Source organism: Notolabrus celidotus, chromosome 7, assembly GCF_009762535.1.
Source record: "Notolabrus celidotus isolate fNotCel1 chromosome 7, fNotCel1.pri, whole genome shotgun sequence".
Lineage (NCBI taxonomy): Eukaryota > Metazoa > Chordata > Actinopteri > Labriformes > Labridae > Notolabrus > Notolabrus celidotus.
In genome coordinates, this window is record NC_048278.1 from 22,818,848 (window position 1) to 22,841,771 (window position 22,924).

Consider the following 22,924-nt stretch of genomic DNA (forward strand, 5'->3'; position numbering starts at 1 on the left):
CACACGATATGTGAACTAAGAAGCAGCTATATTTTATTGCATTAAACATACGATTTATTTTTGTTGGACACTTCCACATTCTTTCACATGTTAATTATAAAAACAAAACAAAATCAAGGCTTTACAAAATGCTGCATAAAAACACACTACTTATTCCTGATTATTACTTTGTCACGTAATTATAATTTCATTACCTTGACAGGCAGATTCCAAACATATTTGGAATATATAATATATGTTCTCAGAATCTGCTGATCAAAAAGGTTTGAAAATAAATGTACAGTACTAGTTCGTTTCTGTTGTGAAGCAACAACATGTAACATACCAGCACAGATATTTTAATGTTTTTTTGCGAGAAAAAAAAAATCAACTTTCATAGAAAATACAGAGCTCTTAAGTATTGAATGTGTGGGAAATGTATAGAGACTGTATTTATTTCTGAATAATAAAGACTTTCAGATAATGGCTTATTGTCAGTGGTAAAAAACATTTTAAGTATAGAGTCGAAATGTCCAATTCTATCAGGATCTGAAATGAAGTAAAATGCTACTGTTAAAGTAGAGATGGAAACTTGATGTAATCCAGGTTCAGCATACAAGCATGTTCACATCGGCAATGTTGGCACCCTGCTAGTTCTCTGTTTGATCTATGGGTACAACAAATGAATGAATGCATACATACATTGATAAGTTCACCTGAGCCACTGTAGTTGGATCAATTTTTCCTCAGACTCCTGGTGTACTGCTTATGCTGCATTTTCCACATATTGGGGGAGGAGATCCCAATAATACAGCAGCCAAGTCTCCGGCCTGCGTTTCCATGCAGCAGACTCCCAGCGTCTCCACCATTCCCCATGTCATCGATCTTTTCATGGATCACCACAGCTCTTCCAATCACAGAATCCCCTCCAAACAGTGTTGCCTTGGACTCGATCATTGTGCTGATTTTCCCTTGCTGAGACACAAAACTACCAAAGTCTCCAGGGTGGTTAGGGTGATGCACTTCTAATGGGTTGTAGTGTCCTCCAGTGGAGTCACAGCCCTGGCTCAGATCTCCGTACTGATGGATGTGCACCGCTCTTGGCTCTGAATCACCCACTTTGGGGAAGCCGTTGAACCTGAGGAGGACTTGGAGTACCTCCTGAGGGTATTCCTGCCTGAATAGCACCTGGCCGGACACTTTGGGCAGACCTTCAGCTAGAGTGCTGCTGGGTCTCATTTTACAGGCTGCAAACATGGTGCCATTGTTATCAAAGACCTCCTTAGGGGTGGCTGAGACCCTTTGCTGAAGGCCTGCCATGAGAACCAACAGGGCTGCTCCCAATATGCTAGATGCTCTGAAATACATTAAAGCAGAGAATTTTCTCAAAATACAAATGAAGTAAATGTACAGTGATGGAGACCATATTTTTGTAATCAAGTAAAAGTAGAAACCAGAACTATAAGAAAACGTTTTAACAAGACAGAGGACCTGCACTTTTCATTACAGAAAATATCATTGGAAACAAGATAGTGCTTTATTTAAATACTTATTTTTAGACTAAGACTAACCAACTGAAGTGAAATATATTTCACATTTCATTTTGAAACATAAGTCTTCTCAACTATTTCAAACCATGTCTTATACATTTGACATGAGTGTATCATGTCAAATGAACAAGACATGGTTTGAAACAGTTGAGTGCTTTAGATAAGATAAGATAAGATAAGATCAGATAGTACTTTACTCGTCCCACAATGGGGCAATTCAAGCGTCACAGCAGCAAAGTAGACAGTGCAAAAAAATATATAAAGCAAACAAGAGCCTATAAAGAACAATTATTAAAAAGTTATTAGCAATTAAAGCTGCTGTGAGGAACTTTTAGCTTGTAATGATTCTGGCGCCCCCTTGTGGACAAAGTGATACCTCTTATCTCTTGTCCTGTACATGCAAAATAAGTGTCTTCAGACAATAACCTCATCCTGTTGTCTTTTCACATTTAGACTTATCTCACAATGTGATTATTTGCAATGAAAACAGCCAAAAAAGGGTGTTTTTGAAGCGAGACGTCAATCATCTGTTCTGACAACTACCCCCTCAGAGCAGTTTTAGACATTAAAATGACAACAGAGAAGGTATCAGTGTTGTTGTAGATGGTCTTGTTTGCTTTTGAGGGTCATAAAGAGGCATCAGTATCAGTTTCAGTCTGTTTCTCAGCCAGTTAAAAACTCATCATAGTGCCATTAAAATTAAAATTAAAATTAAAATTAAAGAGGTAATATATATATATATATATTATTGGTTATATAGTCTGACCACTGCAGGAAGAAAAGACCTGCGGTATCTCTCCCATTATTTGAAGGTGACATTAGCTGTCACTTATTTTCCCAAAGGTTTGGCTTATACGCTCTCCTGCGAATTAAACTCCCTCATCTATTATTTATCACCATACTCAAATGTGGTACACAACATTATGCGTATACAGCGAAAATCAACACGTGATTAAATAACGTAGCGCACACGGTGTCCTTTAAATAAACAAAGATGATGTTGTGGCATTTTTCGCAACAAAGTTGCACAGCCCCAAAACCACAGAGTTTTAGCCCTGCGTGTGTCAACATAAATCCACTTACCGATGAAGATGCATTGTCAGCAGAAAAAAACAAATCGATGCAAAATCTGCGATGTCTTTGCAGTTTTCCTTTTATGCGATCTGTGTGGATCGTTCAAAGAGAGAGGATGGATTCCCGAAAGTCCTATAAAAGAATCTCGGGGGGCGTAGCTCTCTGAGGGAGGAGCAGAGTTCTACAACCCGGGGCCCGTTTCAGAACGCAGGTTGAGTGAAACCCATTGGGGGAAACTGAGGTTTTTCGGTTTCTCAAAGCCAGTTTAGCGTAACACTGACTCAGTTACCCGGTCAACATACTCCCTGAAACTAACCTGCTCGCTGGCAGGTTGGCTTCACCTCACCCAAAGTTACCCCTGCTCATACATTGAAGCCCGCAGACTGAAAGCAGTCATATGGGGGGCACGGTACGGATTAATAAAAACAATACACCCACTTCTCTGCATTGCTACTAGGCCAACTATGTATATATGTGATAGAAGTGAAGTGGCAGGTAAACATATCAGTGTAGCTCATTCCTGAGTTCTGAACAGAAAGAGGATTATAAAATAATCTGTCTGTGGTCTCAGGCTCAGACATGAGTTGAATTTTGCACTGAAGACCTGTTTGATGGAAGTCAAAGTGAGTAACATTTTCACATAGGTGATCAGTTATCATTTTGTAATACCACAAAATATCATCACCTCAAAAATCAATTATATAAAAAAGGAAATAATTAATTAATGAATTAACTTAAAACAAATGTTTAACTAATTAAAGGCACTATGATGAGTTTTTAACTGGCTGAGAAACAGACTGAAACTGATACTGATGCCTCTTTATGACCCTCAAAAGCAAACAAGACCATCTACAATAACACTGATACCTTCTCTGCTGTCATTTTAATGTCTGAAACTGCTCTGAGGGGGTCGGTGTCAGAACAGATGATTGACATCTCGCTTTAGAAACACCCTTTTTTGGGGCATGGAAATATTTTCATCCACAAAGGGGGGCCCACAGAAAAAGTTTGTGAACCACTGAAATAGTGAAACACTCCAACTCCACTGGGGAGAAGAAGGAGGATCGAGGGCTTTTTTCGCTTGTTGCCATGGTGAATCATGTTATCTGTGTTCCACTGAGGAGGGCTTTTTATATCCTCATGCACAAGCTTCACTCGGGGTTACCTTCACTCAGAGTTGACTGAAATAATTCTTATAACCTGTTCTGAAACCGAACACTCTGAGTTTGACAGCTCAGGGTTCCTCAACCTAGAGTTCGGGTTTTGGCTCTGTGTTTGTTAAACTTGCTTCCAGAAACGGGCCCCCGGTGTTTAACCACAGTCATAACTTCATGTGAAATGCTCGTTGTTGGTGTTTTCCTTTTCAACTTTTCTCTGTCCTGCTGCTAAAGTGGCACTGCATTTTTAACTTTTGAAACACAAAAGCTGAAACATGGCATTGTAAAAAGCGCTTTACTGTAAATGGTTAGTGTCTGTAGGGTAAAAATATGCATGCCAATTTGCAAAATTAGTGTTCCTTTAGTTGTGTGGCAAAGGTCCAGGAATTTAGAATGAGCTAAACGACAAAAGCAACCTGTGGACTTGCACTCCAGGTACTACTAGAAAGTGTAGGTCGGAACCCTGTGGGAGGTCGCGAAATACAATGGGGGTTGTGAGAGGTCTGTCTTCCAGAATATTTTTTTAAAGTTATCTAAAATAATAATAATAATAATAATAATAATATAATAATAATAATAATAATTATTATTATTATTGTTATTAATATTATTATTGTTATTAATATTATTATTGTTGTTAATATTATTTATTTATTTTGTTTATTTACCTTGTTTTCTTATGTTTTTCTTCCTTTTTGTTTGTACTGTTTATTATAATTATTTATTTTTTATTTATTTTTTTGCATTTTTTATATTCTCTTCTTGTTGTTGGATTTGTATTACTTATATATAATTTTAGCTAACTTGTGGTGAGCAAAGAAACACTGAATAAATGCAACAAAAAAGTTGAATAACAAAGGTTATCTAAAAATAGTAAGCAGTGTAAAACGGACTTCAGCAAATCCGGACCAAGCATAAAACATCATCATAGTGTTAACATAATGGGTTTACACTGCTGGTATATCAAAGCTAATAGAACACTGATTAGGAAATTGCTCAATGTATTTGTAAAGCACTGCAGTGCGCAGCTGTCTTCTTGCTGTGGAGAATAAGCAACGCTTGAGTCGGTCTCTACTCTTTAGACTTTGACATATTGATTGAGGCCGTACAGGAGGTTTCATCATTAATATCCTGGCATAAAACATAATCTCCTGCTCTCCTCTTCATTAAAATAACGGCGCAAATACTGTGTGATGACGTCACATCTGCACGCACAGTGTAACCTTTGACAGGAACAGTACAATACATCAAGGGCGCCATCTAGTGACTACATTTAACAGTATTATTACCACAGATAATATCTGATCAATAAAAATAAGTTCACTTTGATTCACTCGGTGCGCTCTGGTCTCGGTGCGCTCTGGTCTCGGGCATGGCTAAAGGGATCGCTTCACAACCACATACCCTGGAATCTACACTATGATTGGCTGCATAGGAGTGAGACATCTGATTGGTTACAGACATTGCCCTGCAGTCTCAAAAATTCCATTCACAAATGCAGTGAGGTTCACAAATTACAAACAGTTCGTAAATGCAGACTGAACAGTCCGTATATAAATGTAACAAGATACAAGGCAGCCCAAGGTTGAAATAAAGCTCAACTAACTGCTGTACTGTCATTTTTAGATCGAAACTGGTTGATCTCCAGTGCTAACTTGGTATCTCGTGCGCACGTGAAAGTATCTCGTGCGTACGAGAAAGTATCTCGTGCTCACGAGAAAGTATCTGGTGCTCACGAGAAAGTATCTCGTTCGCACGAGATACTTTCCCCCCAAAAATTTCTGCACTTGTCACTCTAGGGGCTCCGTACATTACACGTCTTCATTACTTAAGTCAAAGTATAGATCCTCCAGGTCAAATATTACTCCAATACAAGTGAAAGTTGTAAAGTCAAATTATTACTTGAGTTAAAGTGCTGAAGTACTTGCTTTTGAAAATACTTCAGTACTCAAGTATTTTTTTAAATATCTCTACCTATATCTAACTATACCATGGAATAAAAACAGAAACTAAGTTACTCAAAACACAGACAACTTAGTTTGAAATGTTCATCTGAAATTAAACAAATGTTACGTAGCTCGACACGCTCTCTCAGGTTGGACAGTGAATTTTTGCGTGTTTGGGCAGAGTGGGAAACAAGGAGAACATTTCAAACGATACGTATCATTCTTCATTTCAAAAACCTCTAAAACACGCTGAAGATATGGCCATGGGTGCTCAGGTGGAGAATGTTAGCCATCATTACCATCTCCCAATGAACTGCCTGATCTGAGTTAAATTTGCTGTGTGTTTGCTCCACAAATTAATGAGCTGACTTCAAAGCTAAAGTAGTGAGTAACTGGAGCAGGGGTGTCCAAACTTTTTTCAAAGAGGGCCACATTTGATGTTGTCAGAATACCTCAGGGCTAGTGGCTCCTACTGAGACTTAGGAATCATAAAAATTATATATGAAATATCTATTTACTAACAATTATTTATTTTTTTTCTCAACAAAACAGTAACTAAGTCCTCAGTTCTCCACAAGCCATGTAAACATTTGCAAACTTTATCTTTTTCTGGAGGAAAATGTTTTTCAGTAGGGTCGGGCAATGTGGGAAAAATACTGTATCATTATTTTTCTATGGCAGGATCCCGATCTGGATTTCATCACACTTCTTTTTCATGTTGTTTTTAAGATTTTTCTGTCCAGCAGACAACATTTTTAGAATACAATAATTATTTTTGAACAATTTTATGCACCAAATTTTGCCTTTTCTGTACAATTTTATAATTTTGATCTTGTGTCCTCTTTTGTGTCTTCTGAACTTTTAGTGTTTATCAAGAAAAATTTCACATCATGATACAAACATTAATTTGAAAACCTGTCAACTTTAAAAGTTCTTGTGTTGCTTCTTTATTGCCGTCTTGCAGAATTCCTAGTGCTTTGGCTTTAGACAGGTAGTCCATATGAAGCTTTTTGGGTCGTTTCTGGATTGACTTTAGTTTTGTTTGTTGGCTTGAAAGAAACTGCAAATGTACAGATGATTCAAAAGGTGACCAGCACCCTGTAATAACTGACACACTCCAGACCACCAGGTGTCAGTGTTGTGATGTCCTCAGCCTCCTCCGCATTCATTTGAAAGGAGGAAAACACAAGCACCGGAAACCAACAGCGGTCCATATCGCCCGGTAGAACTGTGTCCGCGTTAATAGATTAAAGGCAAGCTTCATTTTTATCCAAAGATGTCGAAAAGGCATCGCCTTGATTTGGGCGATGACTATTCCTCCAACAAGAAGAGATCTGAAGGGTAGGTCGATTTCGGAAACTATTGTGATCGCGATAACCAGCAAAGCAAAGCTAGCTGTTAGCCGTTGTACGTTATTTTTGGCTAGTAGCCACCATGTACAATAAACAGACAAAATACAACGAGAGGTGTACATACTGAAGTTCTCATCTTAGCAACTCAATCACACCCGAATGTTGCCCTTTATACCAGAAATTCATTGTTTGAGGTGGGCTATAGTGTGCCAATAACCTTCCACAGGGCATCCGCTAACAAGCTTCTAACGTTAGCTCAACGCTGAGGCACGTGTGGGCTAACCTGAACTAAGCATGATGTTAGCTAGCCCAAGTTGTTTTAGGGCTAACCGGGTGCTACAGAGATTTTAAGACTGGTGTGTCTTCTAATATATCACGGCAAAGCACGCCGTTTGAATATGCCCACAAACACTCGCGCTTTGTATCGCGGTTAGATTCGTGCTAGCTGGAACTTTAAAGGGATATATAACTCAGTAAGACAGCTTTATTATGGTTAGCTTTAATCACTTCATGCACTTGCCAGTTTTAAATGCAAGCTAGATAAAGTTTCGTCCACTAAATTTAGAATAACAGGTAATAAGATACACGACAATACCCATGCATATTAAATTTAATGGCAATATTTTGAATTCAACTCAACTTTATTTATATAGCACCTTTCATACATAAAAACATGCAGCCCAAAGTGCTTCACAGAGTAACAGTCAGGAAACAACAGCAATGGTAAAATTATAAAAGGCATGATTACAAAAAAAGAAATACTTCAAAAAGAAAAGAAAATCAACACAGTAAAATAAATAGAATAAGTAAGAGTGGAAGGAAAAGTTAAAAATAAGGTGGAGTTAACGAGATCAGATGAACTCAAGAAATACATAAGATAAATACATGTTAAAACAATGGTTTAGATAATAATGATTAAAATAATACAAATAATAATAATAATAATAATAATAATAATAATAATAATAATAATAATGCAGTCCAGGGTTAAAATAAACTACTCCAAATTAAAAGCTAGATTAAAAAGGTAAGTCTTAAGTTTACTTTTAAAAACACCCAGAGAGCTCGCCGCTCTGATGTCCAGTGGCAAAGAGTTCCACAGCCTAGGGGCATAAAATTCACTGTCATAGTTTTTTCCATCAGACTCTCTTTATGATGCTCTTTCATAAAATGAAATTGTAACATAAAGTGCTGCACATAAAAGAAAAAAACTAAAATAGAATAAATTAAGAAAAAGATCCCAGCCCTGACCCCAAACCAACCCCCCAATCCTAAGGTTTAGAACATGATATATGCAACAATAGTAATAAAAACAATACAAATAAATAAAAAAAGGAAGTTCCTGAACGAACTGAGGAAATGCTCTCATGATATCTTGATGAGGAAACACTGGAAGGTAAAATAAGATGTTGAAACTTCTTTGAAGTTGAAGCTTCAAATAAATAAACAAAGTAGAATAAAAGTGACTAAAATTTGAACTAGATAATATATGAATAAATAAATAAAACTGTTAAGAATAAAACTCAGTTAAAAGCGAGACTCAAATGGTATGTCTTCAGTTTGCCTTTAAGATTTTTATGCTCTGTGCAGCCCTGTGGGTGTTCCACAGGTGTGGGCCTTGATGATAAAAAGCTGCCTCACCGTGGGTCTTTGTTCTTACTTTTAAATATCAATACCAATTTCTCCCTTAAAAAGCCATGCTCAATTTAGAAGACTGGAGGGCAGGTTGAAACCCAGCCTCTGTCGTTCAAGAATCAAGTCAATTAACAGTTGTTGACTTGTAAACAGTGTCCACTTCAACATCATAATCATAATTATGAACACAAAACTGTAAAGTTCTGCTGTTATCACTCTGCTGCCTAAATATATGGATCAAATAAATCTGTACACACCAGAAACAGTCCTTCAGTCAAAAACAGTCCAATCTCTGTTATTCATCCTACAAACAGGGCCACATAATAGTTCTAGATTCTATCAGTTTTTACAGCAGAACTTACCATGTATGCTTATGCTGCCTTTCCTTGTTGACAGGAGAGAAAGGGACCGTGATAGAGACCGCGAGGACCGCTCCAGGGACAGGGAGCGAGACAGGGACCGGGACAGGGACAGAGACCGTGAAAGAGAGTCAAAGCCTGCTGTTGCACCATCTAACAGCATGGGGGTCGTTCCAGGCTTGGTGCCTTTGAAGCAGATGGCCATGCACCAGCAGATCAACCCCTTCACCAACTTGCCCCACACGCCTCGCTTCTACGAGATCCTGAAGAAGAGGTTACAGCTCCCAGTGTGGGAGTACAAGGAAAGCTTCAGTGATATCATTACACGCCATCAGAGCTTCGTGCTTGTTGGAGAGACGGGCTCCGGAAAAACAACTCAGGTCTGACATGCATCAAATCAATTGGTGACTTTCTAGCTTGTGTAACCGTTACAAAGGTGATGCTGTGTCCTAAAAACCAATGTATCTAGGTACATTTTAATTTTTGCTTCGACCTACAGATCCCACAGTGGTGTGTGGACATGGTGAGGGGCCAGCCGGGCCCTAAGCGGGCAGTAGCCTGCACTCAGCCCAGGAGAGTGGCTGCTATGAGCGTGGCTCAAAGAGTGGCAGACGAAATGGACGTCATGCTTGGACAGGAAGTGGGCTACTCCATCCGATTTGAGGACTGCAGCTCCGCCAAGACTATTCTAAAGTGAGTGATCAAGGTCTGCTAATGGACAAGACCCGCTTTTTATGGGCACAGAGTAATCTGTCTGATTGGGTCATCCCACATATTTAGTCTAATAAAGCCTGTCTGCACTTTCCTTAGGTACATGACTGATGGTATGTTGCTACGAGAGGCTATGAATGACCCGCTGCTGGAACGATATGGAGTGATCATTCTCGATGAGGCCCACGAAAGAACTCTGGCCACAGATATCCTGATGGGAGTCCTTAAGGAAGTGGTCCGTCAAAGACCAGACCTAAAGGTATTTGTGAACAGTTTTTATGTGAAGTGATTTCTTTAATACTAGCTCTCTTTTTATTTTAGTTTATTTTTGATAAATGCCACAGGATAATAAGAATAATAATAGTAAATCATAGGCTTTATTTAGCGCTTTTCTTAATACTCAAAGTCAGTTATGACAAAATGTATCATTATGCAAAACGGAGACGGATGATACACATATAAATCCAATTTTCACTCCAAGAACTTGAAACAATATTTGATATTTCCTTAGAAATATCTAAGTAATCAACCATCTGTCCACGATAAACACCAAAATAAGGACCAAACTATTTCTCAGTTAATAAAATAAATGATTCAAAATGATTTATCAGCACTATTAAACAAAATATTAAGTAAAGTTTTTTTCCCTCCTTCACAGGTGATCGTCATGAGTGCCACACTGGATGCTGGAAAGTTCCAAGTGTACTTTGACAACTGCCCCCTCTTGACCATTCCTGGGCGCACACATCCTGTAGAGATTTTTTACACCCCTGAACCAGAGAGAGACTACCTAGAGGCAGCGATCCGCACAGTAATCCAGATTCACATGTGTGAGGAAGATGAGGGAGACTGCCTTCTGTTTCTAACTGGTCAAGAGGTAAGAATTTTGGTTCTGTATAAAGGTTCAGTATGATCTGATGGTTCTGTTTCATCAGCACACTTAAAGTAAATTTGTCTCACAGGAAATCGACGAGGCCTGCAAACGGATTAAGCGTGAGGTAGACGATCTTGGACCTGAAGTTGGAGACATCAAAATCATTCCACTGTACTCCACATTGCCACCACAGCAGCAGCAAAGGATCTTCGAGCCCCCTCCTCCAAGAAAACCCAATGGTGCAATAGGAAGAAAGGTACATTCAAAGTTATTAAATGGGTAGATTTCAGCAGGAAAGAGATAGAATAGAATGTACTTTATTCATCCCTGAAGGGGGAAATTCAGGTGTCTGGTAAGGCAAGGCAAGGCAGCTTTATTTGTATAGCGCATTTCATACATGAGGGCAACTCAATGTGCTTTACATTAAAACATTAAAAGCATTGGAGACATTCCGACAGGCATAAAAGAACACAATTAAAATGACAAATATAATAAAACAGAAAAGAAAAGGAAAATTATAAATATATTAAAAATTACATTAAAATTTTAATTTAAAGTGAGTTAAAATGAGCTAAGATAGGAAGGCAGAGGTAAATAAAAAAGTCTTAGTCTTTGATTTAAAAGAGGTGAGAGTTGGAGCAGACCTACAGCTTTCGGGGAGTGTGTTCCAGACATGTGGTGCATAATGACTAAACTCTGCTTCACCATGTTTCGTTCTGACTCTTGGGACTGAAAGCAGACCAGTACCTGATGACCTCAGAGGTCGAGGTGGTTCATAAAGTAGAAGCAGATCAGCCATGTATTTTGGGCCTAAACCATTCAGTGCTTTATAAACCATCAGCAGGATTTGTGGTGATGTGGTCTACTTTTTTGGTCCTTGTTAGGACTGGAGCAGCAGCATTCTGTATGAGCTGCAGCTGTCTGATGGACTTTTTAGGGAGTCCTGTAAAGACCCCGTTACAGTAGTCTAGTCTGCTAAAGATAAATGCATGGATGAGTTTTTCTGCATCCTGCTGAGACCTTTAATCCTTGATATATTCTTAAGGTGATAGTAGGCAGACTTTGTGATGGTCTTAATGTGGCTGCTGAAATTAAGGTCTGAGTCTATGATTACACCAGATAAAAATGATATAAATCACATAAAACAAGTAAATAGGTGTCTGTCAGCTCATCTCCCATTGGCTAGAGAGTGAGCTACCAATGATATTAAATTATGACTCATAACTTGTATAAAGATTAGCATTATGAAATGTATTTTGCATCTGTTATCTTAACCATATTAGAATTTAATGATGTATTGCTTTATCTTCAGGTTGTGGTTTCGACAAACATTGCTGAGACCTCTCTGACAATTGATGGTGTGGTGTTTGTCATTGATCCTGGATTTGCAAAACAAAAGGTGAGTGAAGTGAAACTTGCATCACTTGATTTTTTTTTATTGCATTTACTCGACATGTGATGTGTTGCTTCTTGCCTGTGTTAAACTTGTTTGTTTCAAAGCAGATACAGTTTCACTCAAACCTGCTCTCTAATCTGTGCCCAGGTTTACAATCCCCGTATCAGAGTGGAGTCTCTGCTCGTCACGGCCATCAGTAAAGCCTCTGCCCAGCAGAGGGCGGGACGAGCTGGCAGAACTCGACCAGGGAAATGTTTCCGCCTCTACACAGAGAAGGCCTACAAAACAGAAATGCAGGCAAGTGCTGGGTGTCTTGTAATAGATACAGATATTCCTTGCACATTCATTTTTTTATGCGTACTGACACCGTAACCCTCTCCCCCTACAGGACAACACATACCCTGAGATTCTTCGGTCAAACTTGGGATCTGTTGTGCTGCAGCTGAAGAAGCTTGGCATCGATGACCTTGTGCACTTTGACTTCATGGATCCACCAGGTGAGTTAGCCTGCATTAGTTTGACTGAACAACAATACATAAATCAATCTCTACTTCGACATTAATCTCTGCCATTACGCCTCTGCAGCTCCTGAGACACTGATGAGGGCCCTCGAGCTGCTGAATTACCTGGCTGCTCTGAATGATGACGGAGACCTGACGGAGCTGGGCTCCATGATGGCCGAGTTCCCTCTGGACCCCCAGCTGGCCAAGATGGTCATTGCCAGCTGCGAGTTTAACTGCTCTAACGAGATCCTTTCCATTACTGCCATGCTGTCAGGTAATGCCCAGGACTGGGCTGACATCTTCCTTGCCTTCTATAGGCAGAGTGTTTTATGGTTAAACACGATACTGAGAGGAAGTGTTGGAAAAGTGTTCTACTTAGAGTTTGACTTGTGTACATCGATTTTTAATAAATGTAATGAAAAAGGAGCAAACTGTTATACAGGTTTAATACGATATTTAAAATGATTGCAAAATGTATTACAACAGAGTGTTGAATTTTGGTCTAAACCAGATGGTCTCAAATTACTATTAAACTTTTGGCCACTTTCTCACATTTGGTCAAAACATTAAAAAAAAAGGCGTTTTATATTTTTTAAAAGCACAAATATAGGTGCTTGTGTGAAGCTTATCAAAAATGGAGCACACTGAGGTTTATTACCAAAGAGTTTTTACTGTCTTCTCTTCAACACATGGTGTCTCAGGGCGTTCTTACAACACATAATATATTTTGAAGTTAAACAGAGGCTTATTTCAGGAAAGGATTTTAATTTTTCCTATGGGAATACAGAACTACAACATCGTTTTTTAATTACTAATTATTTTAAATACAATTTTTTTCTGCATGCTTGATTGGTCGTAGTCATGCAGCCCCAATATAAACAAATCCACAGTGAAAGCCTTTTTAACCCATAAATGTAGTTTCAGAATGGTTGCCTTTCACCCCTGAGAATCCAGTACAATGTTAAATCTCTCACCTTAATGAAGTCCATGATATGAACAGTATACGTATTCAATTTCACCAACCAAGCATGTGGATAGGGCAGGCACCACTTAAATTTAACATATTCATCATGCTTATAATATCAGTTTTTGCATTGAATTTATTTATCAGGATTTGTTTTACAGATCATCATAACCTGTTATTATGTTAAGATTTGAAGTGTTAGAATCATCTGCTGACTATAAATTCTCAGACATTTGTGATTCTTGTAAGATCATTGCTAATGTCCCTAACATTTTATAGTTGTGTGAAAACTCTTGTTTTACAGATGTGGTTAAATGACTGCCCCTCTCTACAAGCTAATAGCGATAACAGTTGGGAATGACCATGAGAAAAGACGGCAGCCCCCCCCTCCCCCTTTGATAGAGCTTGTGGTCCTGCCCTGTCCCAGCGCAGTGTCCAGTGCCCTAGCATCATAGGCTTTGCTCCATTTTTCTGTGAATGTTTGACTCATCCCTATGGGCGGCTTTGTTGGGGCCCATACCAACCTTGTTTAGTCCCACAGTGTTTTGTCCGCCCCACGGAGGCTAAGAAGGCAGCAGACGAGTCCAAGATGAGGTTTGCTCACATCGACGGGGACCACTTGACGCTGCTCAACGTCTACCACGCCTTCAAACAAAGTGAGCATCATCTTATCCCTCTAGATGCAGATCTAGACAGAAATAGTATTAGGAGTAGGGTTGCAAAGGGTTGGAACATTTCCGGTAAATTTCCTTGTGAAGTTAAGATGGGGAATTTTTGAAATATTACGAATTGGAGACTTTCCATAGGAATTATTGGAATTTATGGGAATTATGGGAATTTATGGAAATTAACAGGGAAATTGAGGGTAATTTAATGGAAAGGTATCATATCCAAGCATAAATATTTGTTTTGTTATAAGCAGACATCCATCCAAAATAATACAATTAAAACAGATGTATTTTTAAGTAGAACTTTATCAAGTGTTCAATATTTTATTGAACAATCAATTCTTGCATTGAAGAACAAAAACGTGAATGTTGAGTTGAATATTACTCATTCCCCTGACCCAACCCATTGATATTTGTAAGTTAAACATTAGTACCATACATCAAATTTGTTAATTATATTACCACATAATATCATCAAAACTTACTTAACTTTGTGTAGTCCACAGGCTCAAATGAGTGGCTTCAATATTCTTGTGCTCTGGGCTCAAAAGTGTGGTCCAGGATTCTAGAAATAATCTGTGCATGTGATGGAGGAATGCACAGTGCATGTAGGAGGTGGTCTCAATAGCCCTGCAGTAAGCAGTGTGCTATGTATATGTGATTGAGGAATAGCATAGATATTCAACTGTACTTGCATAAAATCTGGTTGTTTTAGTCAGGATTATGCTAAAATATATTTTCTCCAACTATATTCAAGTTCCCTATTAAGAGCCAACCTTCAATTTAGTAAATTCCTGGTTTATTCCTGTTTGTTCCCATAAATTCCCATGGAAAGTTTCCAACTTTGAAAATTCCCAGAATTTTGCAACCCTAATTAGGAGTTGTAGCTCATGGTTTAGCTTGATGAAAATTATTTCACCCTGTAAATCTGAACATTTAACTGTATGTGTGATTTCTGTTTTGTTTATAATCCCTCCAGACCACGAGTCTAACCAGTGGTGCTACGACAACTTTGTAAACTACCGCTCATTGATGTCTGCTGACAACGTGCGGCAGCAGCTGTCCAGGATCATGGACCGCTTCAACCTGCCCCGCCGGAGCACAGAGTTCACCAGCAGAGATTACTACATCAACATCCGCCGAGCGCTCTGCACCGGCTTCTTCATGCAGGTAAGCACACGTGTGGTTGTAAATATCTCAGAGGTGATTGTAGACACGCATTTTTATACCTCACATTTTTCTTTTTGTCATTCATCCTCCAGGTGGCTCATTTGGAGCGCACAGGTCATTACCTCACGGTCAAAGACAACCAAGTGGTCCAACTGCACCCGTCCACAGTCCTGGACCACAAACCTGAGTGGGTGCTGTACAATGAGTTTGTCTTGACCACCAAAAACTACATCCGCACTTGCACAGACATCAAACCAGAGTGGTAGGTTTCCAGAATTATAACATGAGTATGCTCATATGATAGATTATTAAATTGATCTTTGATTGTTGCTAATCTCGTACAACCTTCTCTATGTTTTCTCTGCAGGCTGGTGAAGATTGCGCCTCAGTACTATGAAATGGGTAACTTCCCACAATGTGAAGCTAAACGACAGTTGGAGCGAATCATTGCCAAACTAGACAGCAAGGAGTATTCCCAGTACTGAACAATAGCCAACAAGTGTCCTGGAAAACAGTTGCGTACTATAGTTTTAGATTATGTATCATTGTATTTCATGTTTCAAATTTGCTTTTGATTTTTATATTTGTTTGCTTTTTGTTTCTTTTTTTCCCCCCATCAATGTTAATTCTGTAACTAAGTGTAATGTCAGATGAAATATCAGCGTTAAATATTAGACCTGGCTATGAAGATTTTCAAAAGGAATATCAGAAACGTCATTTAGATGTGATTGACTTTCCTTTAGGGGATTGCTGAGTAATTAAAAAATGTGCTTGCTCTGTTTCTTTAATAAAGGAGCTTTGACTTAATTTCTGTGTACAGAATAATTATTAAATTCCACCATTATATCATTAGTGTTTACCAAACCAGTAGTGTTTTTTCTGTTTGACAAACATGGCTAATACAGGATCAGTTTGAAGTACATCATAGAAATCTTGCAGTATATATTATCATCATACACATAGGCGATTTGACTATTTTTCAAAATTCCCAGATGCAACATCTTTTATTTACTTTATAACAGAGTACAGATTTTGATAACCTGCACAGATTGGATACTCAATGAAATGTAGTTTGAGTATACAGGGAAACAAAATACGTTTATTGTGAAACTTGATCACAAATTTTCATAACACAAATCACTTACTGAACGATGAAGAAACTGTTTTTCAAACAAAAAATGTGTCAGCACTGGCTTTTCACAAAAGTTGTTTGTCAGTTATTTTCTGGATTATTGATTTTTTTTTGGTCCAGAAAATTGTTTACAAATGTTCTACACCATTAACGGTACACAGTGATGTATTTGAATATGTTAAGTCCACAGCTCAAAGAAATTCAGTTTATTTTCATATAGGAGTGGAGACACCAGAAAATGTTCACATTTAAGAAGCTAAAATCAGAATCTGAACAGTTTCTCTCAAAATCAATTACAAATCTATTGTACTACCATCAAAATACTCAGCAATAAAGGTAATACTCAATAATTAATGCTTCACTTGTTACAGTATACAGTGTGTAACCTGATGCATAGGCTTGTGAGTTGGTGTGACAGTTCTAAAGGATCATGAGTTAAAGAAGGTGTTGAGCTAATACCACATTTATACAGTCATTGCATAGTGCTGCTATTCAGTGTTACTCAAAGTATTCAACTGCCTGATGAAGTTCTCCTTCACATTGCCCCAAAATATCCTTCAAACCAACAAATGTCTCCATAACACAAAAAGTACATATTCACTAAGCGTACGCAGCACCACTAATAGTCCTAGTTGAAATATACACCGGCTCCAGCGACAGAGTTCACTACCAGTGCTCTTCAATGTCCTCTATGGTCTCTGGCAGGTACCGGTTGCATGTCTCTGACAGCGTTCTTGCCACCAGTCCTCCTAGTAAAGCCACACAGCACAGGACGACCTGTGGCAGGTCCCTCCACACCTCGTCCAGTAAGAGAATCAGTGGAGCCATCGCTACTCCTAGTCGAGCCATGAACGAGTTGTAGCCCATACCGTTCTGCCTGCAAAACAATTCATACATATTCGGAAGCACTTAAGACTTAAGATGATTACTATACTGTTCAGATGAAAAAATGCATTGTGCAATATATTGAAAATATAACAATTCAAAGGAATGCATGAAAAGTTACCTCACTACAGTGGGATATAGCTCCGAACTGTAGAGGACAACAGTTCCAAAGGATGCTGATGAAAATCCTTTTCCAATGACGGCTACCACTGTCCTGACCACGGACATATCTGAACACAGGAGGGATTACTTTTAACTGTTACTGTTCTACATTTTAATAATAAAATCCTTACTCGTGTTTTCTGTTCTCTTCATCTTCAAACAACAACAAAACAGCCTTGCTCAAGCTCAGATGTAGCTCTGCAGACATTAATAAACACTCACCTTTAGGTACTACAATGTTGATGCCGAGACAGAGTGCAGCCAGAAGAAGTGATCCCACCTCAGTGTTCCTCCTTCCTATCTTATCCAGTAAATAATACACTGATACTTTAGCCGGTAGCTCAACTAAAGCATACGTGAACTGAGTGAGGTAGATGTTTAGCCCAAAGCCTGTGATGTTGAAGCTGATGCCGTAAAAAACGTAGGCCACACAAAACCTACAGGAAGAGACAGATGAAGTCTGTTTAGTCACACTGAGAGTTTGGATGGTATGGAAAACAAATGGACCCAAGATCATGTTTCTGAAATCTTTGAGCACAGCAGCATTTTGAATACAGACCACAGTGTACCAGTACTGAAAGCCAGTCTCCTCATTTTGGGTGTTCGTATCAGATCGAGGTAGGAGTAGGTTCTGTCTCTTTTCTCAGTCACAACAATGGTGGAAAGAGTCTGGGAGAACAAAAGCAACACTTCTGCACTTATTCAATACTTTTTTCATGACACCATATGATACAAATATATTGGATTACTAGCTCTAACAGTTTGCTAGAAATGATATACCATTTGTTCTTTTAAAGACTAAAAATGCATGTTGATTTTGATAAGTATTCTTGATTGTACAATCATCTAAAAAATAAAAACACAAACCTCTATTTGGAGTGCGTCAGTTGAATCCTCTCTTTTGTTCATTTTGGCGCATTTTTTCAAATACACTTGAGCCTGCTCCAGTTTCCCGTTGGCAATCAGCCACCTCGCTGATTCTGGCATCCACCTAAAGTTGATGATAAAGACACTTGTTACTGATCTACACACACTAATGAATTTCATTGTTGTTTACATGAAAAATAATGTGTTTATTAAAACTTGGCTCAAGAGAGTTCATTTAAAACTTGTTGTTCTCTTGTAAACAGATTTTTAATGTGAATAGTTAAAGTTGCTTTAACACCAAATCACAACGATGCCATAATTTCCCATGATGCAACAGATTTGGTTTTGATGGGAGGCTGAAAACTTGCATGTGACGATTTATTGTTAAAAACACCCATGACAGAAATGAATGGCACATATTATTGAACATATGAATGGCCCCTGTTATCCTATCCTCACAGGACAAGTACAGAAAACTTGAACAAAGCAGGAATGATGGCATGAAAACCAGGGGGAAATTACCTTAATTGACCATACACTTTAAGATTGTTAAGCCTGTAAGGTATATTTTACCCCAATATTCAACCTTTAATCTATCTACTAAAGAATTAGAGATTTGTGAGTTGTACCTCCAGGTGATGATGCCCAGGATCAGAGGGGAGGTGACGCTAACAATGAGCCATCTCCAGTCGTTCACAAAGTACGCAATAGCTGCAAATACTGTGTTCCCAAATGTCCACGATAAGCTGTCAACCACTCCCACCAGTTTCCTGTGCTCAACATCCACCCACTCCACACCTGCAAATAACACACACCAGATCACCAGAGAGTAATTAGTACATTTCAAATCTTGTTCTATAGACTCATACGTGGTAGTGCACAATATCTTGAGTTTAAAGTGAGTTACTGAGGACTGCTGAGACAATGACGATGCCAGTGATGCAAAACCCAGTGAAGAACCTCAGTACCACAAACATCACGTAGGAGGTAGAAAACGCACTGGCAATGGCAAAGAGCATTCCAGTCACATATGACACCAGAAGCAGGATCCTCCGCCCATACCTACAGAAAGAACGTTTACAATATAATTTAAATAGTTGATAGAAACATGGGATAGTTCAAGTTATAAGCTGGATGTCATTTCACCAGAAATCTGTACCTGTCACTCAGACTCCCAAAGGACATGGCTCCAAACATCACTCCAACAAAGAAGATGGTGGCTGTAGCTTTGTTTTTACCTCTTCTATCACACACCAAGTCCCACTTGCACATACAAAAAACCCACAGAGGCCGAGGTTACCGCTACAAGATCATTTAACATTAAGTTCATGATTAAAAATAATGATTGTAATTCACCTCTGAGGTCAGAGTAGACTTGAAGGTGGAGTTGTCGTACACCCATCCATTCTGGCACGGCACTGTTTGTAGGTCAGTAATGTTTGAGGAGTTGAGCAGCAGTTGATACTGAGGCTCTGCAAACATCCAACAAGAGGTTGGAGTCCCATCGTCCTGCACAGGAATACTCACAACAAGCTTTTCTGCCGGGGATAAATTCCTTAAAGTGTTGTCTTCTCTTTCATCGTCCAGAAAGCTGATGTCACAGTGGTGAGAAGGAACAGCCGCTACAAAGTTGTTGAGCATGAAATGGCAGGGAAGTGTGAAGCGACCAATAAAGCTGATGACAATGATCATTATCTGAAATCTTCCAAATCCATTTATATCTGCAAGAATGTTTTCAAACTTCATTGTGAGCACGCTGCGTTCCCTCTTTTTAAAATGAAAGAAATAAGTCAATTTTTCTACAAACACATGCCTGCTCACTAAAAAGAGACCCTACAGTCAGCCCCAGACAGCAGAACCTTTGGCATTTGACTGCTGCTAGATTGCTGTTAAAATCAGTGAATATTTAACTTTACTTAACCATTGAAAGAACTTTTGTCAACACTTTTCTGAATAAAGTGTGAGTTTGGTGGCAATAATTGAAACGGGATCATCACCCTGTGGTTAAATGAGGTGTGATTTATTGCATTTCGCTTAGCAAACATCATCTCTTTATGTCATTACACAGAACGTCACCACAAATCAGCAGTAGTGTAGTGCAAACATGTATACATTTATACTTTAACAAGCTTTACAGACTGTTCTTTTGTAAGACTGACTTCAGTAGTTTATCATCAGCATTATATGGACGAATCACAGCTATAAAAGAACAATGAAGCCCAATTAAGAAGGAGGAGTCACATGAGACAACCAGAACAATGGTCCTCTAAAACGCCAAATAAAGTCTAATCTTTAACACATTCTTACGTTTCTGGCAGTTAATGAGTTTCGAATTCAGTCAAAAATGAAGCTCAGTGTCCCCCCAGGGACACTCATCCTGTGGAGAGGATAAGAACTGCATTTTTCCTGTACAACATTCATTGCTAATGTTCTTTTGTAACTTAGTTTGTTAACAGTTTCTCCCAGCCATATGCAAATCACGATGATATCATCTCTGGTAGACAGCCATTTTGATTTGGTGCATCAGTCACAATCAGTTCTTTGTGATGGATACCTTTCTGCAGCTGTAATGAGAATCTTGAATCATAGCCACTTACATGCTCAGTGTCTTATAAATGTCTCAGTTACAGGATCAAGAATACAGACACCATCTCAGATGTTTTTTATTTTTGTGTAACCAAAGAAAATGTGAATGTTTTGCTTCTATGTGGTTTCATAGTATTCAGATTCTGTTACTTTTTTAATATATTTTTTTTATATCACAACAGTAACTACACCACTAAGTTATTCTTTCTAAGAAAAGTTATTATAAACTAATCATTCACCTTGAGGAAAGATGTTTTGAAATATGCACAATCTAGTTTGAACAAGTGTTCCAGCCTGTTTCCGCCTTTGGACTTCCTTTAGTTTAAAGTGTAGGAAGTCAACTATCAGTTTCACAAAGCCTGGAATCTTACAAAATCTCAACTATTCAGGCTTCACAGACAGTCATTACACTAATCAAGGGTTGACTGTTTCATATTTTTTGGAGTGTATTTTTGGATTATCTGAATTCTTGCCATTATCCTGTGTTGACAGGAATGAACAAAGAAGTCCCTTTAAAGTTTTCAGTTTGTGAGGTGTAGTTAACCAACAGACACAGAACGTTTCCTGTTAGCCAAACAGGAAAAGAACCAGTCCAAAACCTTTTCAAGGAACAACAGACAGATTTACTCGACTTTGATCATCTGTTTACAAAGTTCCACTGGGCAGTAACAGTTCAGAGCATGCTCAAGAGTTTGTGGACATGGATTGAATCTGTTTTTAGACAAATGTTTCTTGGGTTTTAGAAAGTTTAGAAAGTCTTATCTTTTTCACATCAGTTTCACACAGGCAGTGAGACGCTGGTAAAAAACAGAGCAGAGCAAGTTCAATTGGTCCTGTAAAGTCTTTGAACAATTTCAGATGTCCAGGAGACTGGATAAGTGTCCAACAGATGGCACAGTGTCTGCAAGGTTGGCTTGAATATGCATAAGGCTTGAGACAATCCAAAAACAAAACTCCTGTCCACTACTGTTCTCAACCAAGATTGATTGTCTCTGATATGGTCGATCTGGCACATGGGTAATATTTTTTTTTCTACTGATTTGCAAAATGAGGGGAAAAGTTTACACTATTACTGTGTTTTGTAGTTCTTATCAAAGAAAATGAGTGGTCTTTATCTTTTTGACTTTGCATTTTAAAAGTTTCCCCTTGGATTAACCCCTACTGTGGTTTCTGTCATAACTTAATTAAGGACATATCAGTCGTTTTATCATGCTTGTTTTCATGGTTGCTCTCTCTGCTTTATTTTCTGGGAAACCAGGTCTTTATCAAAAATAAACTAAATTTAAAAATTATAATGATAATAATAATTGAAGGGGAATACACTGAAACAACCTTTGTTCTGACTTTGTAAAATAAAAAAAACAGAGAGAGATTTATAAAGATTTGATATGACCTTTCCACTGACAGCAGTTATAGACTACAACAAAAGCGACACAAGTTTAAAAGTAAAAAAAAAAACTGTACTCTCTAACTTCATAAAGGTCAAGGGCAGAAGAATATGTGAATTGTTATCAAAGGTAGAAAGAGTTTACCTTGTAGGTAGAAGGTTTAGAAGTTATAGAAGGATATAAGCAAACTTCAATTCTCATATTTTCACAGGATTGCTTTAAAGGTGACATATCACACTTTTTTCATCAATATATATTGGTCTAAGAGGTCCCCAAAACATGTCGTTAAAGTTTATGCTCAAAAAAACACTTTGAAATCAGATTTTGGTCTGCCTGTAAACCCCTCTTCTTCTTTGTTTCTTGTTGTTTTATTTGTCAGTATGTCGACATGTGTCTTGGTACACAGCTACAGCTACGACATGTAGCTATGTAGCTATGCTAACTAGCGCTAGCACTTATCCATGAAATGTGCTATGGAGATATGTTTCTAGCATCGGCCTGTCAAAGAGCTAAACGACATGCACACACACACAAATCATTTATTAATAATAATGTAATATATCCAA

General features: G+C 38.4%; 3 protein-coding genes across 4 annotated transcripts; 1 reads left to right on the forward strand and 2 right to left on the reverse strand.

Moving 5' to 3' along the window:
* Positions 1–24: 24 nt before the first annotated feature.
* LOC117816645 (extracellular superoxide dismutase [Cu-Zn]-like) lies at positions 25–7,366 on the reverse strand. 2 transcript variants are annotated; one of them, XM_034689006.1, is made up of 2 exons: positions 7,195–7,366; positions 25–1,336 (listed from the first exon to the last, which is right to left on the reverse strand). In XM_034689006.1, exons 1-2 carry the CDS (start codon positions 7,287–7,289, stop codon positions 715–717), a joined length of 717 nt encoding a protein of 238 aa, XP_034544897.1. In that variant the 5' UTR covers positions 7,290–7,366; the 3' UTR covers positions 25–714. The 2 variants fall into 2 exon arrangements, with proteins under 2 accessions (XP_034544897.1, XP_034544898.1); XM_034689007.1 differs by lacking the exon at positions 7,195–7,366 and adding an exon at positions 2,613–2,896.
* On the forward strand, positions 6,892–16,145 carry LOC117816642 (pre-mRNA-splicing factor ATP-dependent RNA helicase DHX15). Its single transcript, XM_034689003.1, has 14 exons — positions 6,892–7,047; positions 9,090–9,432; positions 9,552–9,745; positions 9,863–10,022; positions 10,422–10,640; positions 10,726–10,893; positions 11,950–12,036; positions 12,181–12,330; positions 12,422–12,530; positions 12,619–12,810; positions 14,034–14,156; positions 15,148–15,338; positions 15,431–15,600; positions 15,706–16,145. The coding sequence occupies exons 1-14, from the start codon at positions 6,983–6,985 to the stop codon at positions 15,821–15,823; spliced, it is 2,289 nt and encodes a 762-aa protein (XP_034544894.1). The 5' UTR covers positions 6,892–6,982; the 3' UTR covers positions 15,824–16,145.
* Positions 16,146–16,494: 349 nt separating this feature from the next.
* Positions 16,495–20,130, reverse strand: LOC117816309 (solute carrier family 22 member 7-like). The gene is made up of 9 exons (XM_034688512.1): positions 19,741–20,130; positions 19,544–19,647; positions 19,292–19,446; positions 19,014–19,182; positions 18,385–18,508; positions 18,077–18,186; positions 17,740–17,954; positions 17,477–17,585; positions 16,495–17,347 (listed from the first exon to the last, which is right to left on the reverse strand). The coding sequence occupies exons 1-9, from the start codon at positions 20,128–20,130 to the stop codon at positions 17,137–17,139; spliced, it is 1,587 nt and encodes a 528-aa protein (XP_034544403.1). The 3' UTR covers positions 16,495–17,136.
* Positions 20,131–22,924: the final 2,794 nt, after the last annotated feature.

Excerpts from the sequence above, each read along its gene's own strand:
- LOC117816645 (XM_034689006.1), bottom strand. The coding sequence starts at position 7,289 with ATGCCCTGTGGAAGGTTATTGGCACACTATAGCCCACCTCAAACAATG. Across the intron at positions 1,337-7,194 it reads GGTGTGATTGAGTTGCTAAG|AGCATCTAGCATATTGGGAG; the intron begins ATGAGAACTTCA and ends AATGTATTTCAG.
- LOC117816642 (XM_034689003.1), top strand. The coding sequence starts at position 6,983 with ATGTCGAAAAGGCATCGCCTTGATTTGGGCGATGACTATTCCTCCAAC. Across the intron at positions 12,037-12,180 it reads CTGGATTTGCAAAACAAAAG|GTTTACAATCCCCGTATCAG; the intron begins GTGAGTGAAGTG and ends ATCTGTGCCCAG. Across the intron at positions 15,339-15,430 it reads GCACCGGCTTCTTCATGCAG|GTGGCTCATTTGGAGCGCAC; the intron begins GTAAGCACACGT and ends TTCATCCTCCAG.
- LOC117816309 (XM_034688512.1), bottom strand. The coding sequence starts at position 20,130 with ATGAAGTTTGAAAACATTCTTGCAGATATAAATGGATTTGGAAGATTT. Across the intron at positions 19,648-19,740 it reads AGTCTACTCTGACCTCAGAG|TGGGACTTGGTGTGTGATAG; the intron begins GTGAATTACAAT and ends TGTATGTGCAAG. Across the intron at positions 19,447-19,543 it reads TTTGGGAGTCTGAGTGACAG|GTATGGGCGGAGGATCCTGC; the intron begins GTACAGATTTCT and ends TTCTTTCTGTAG.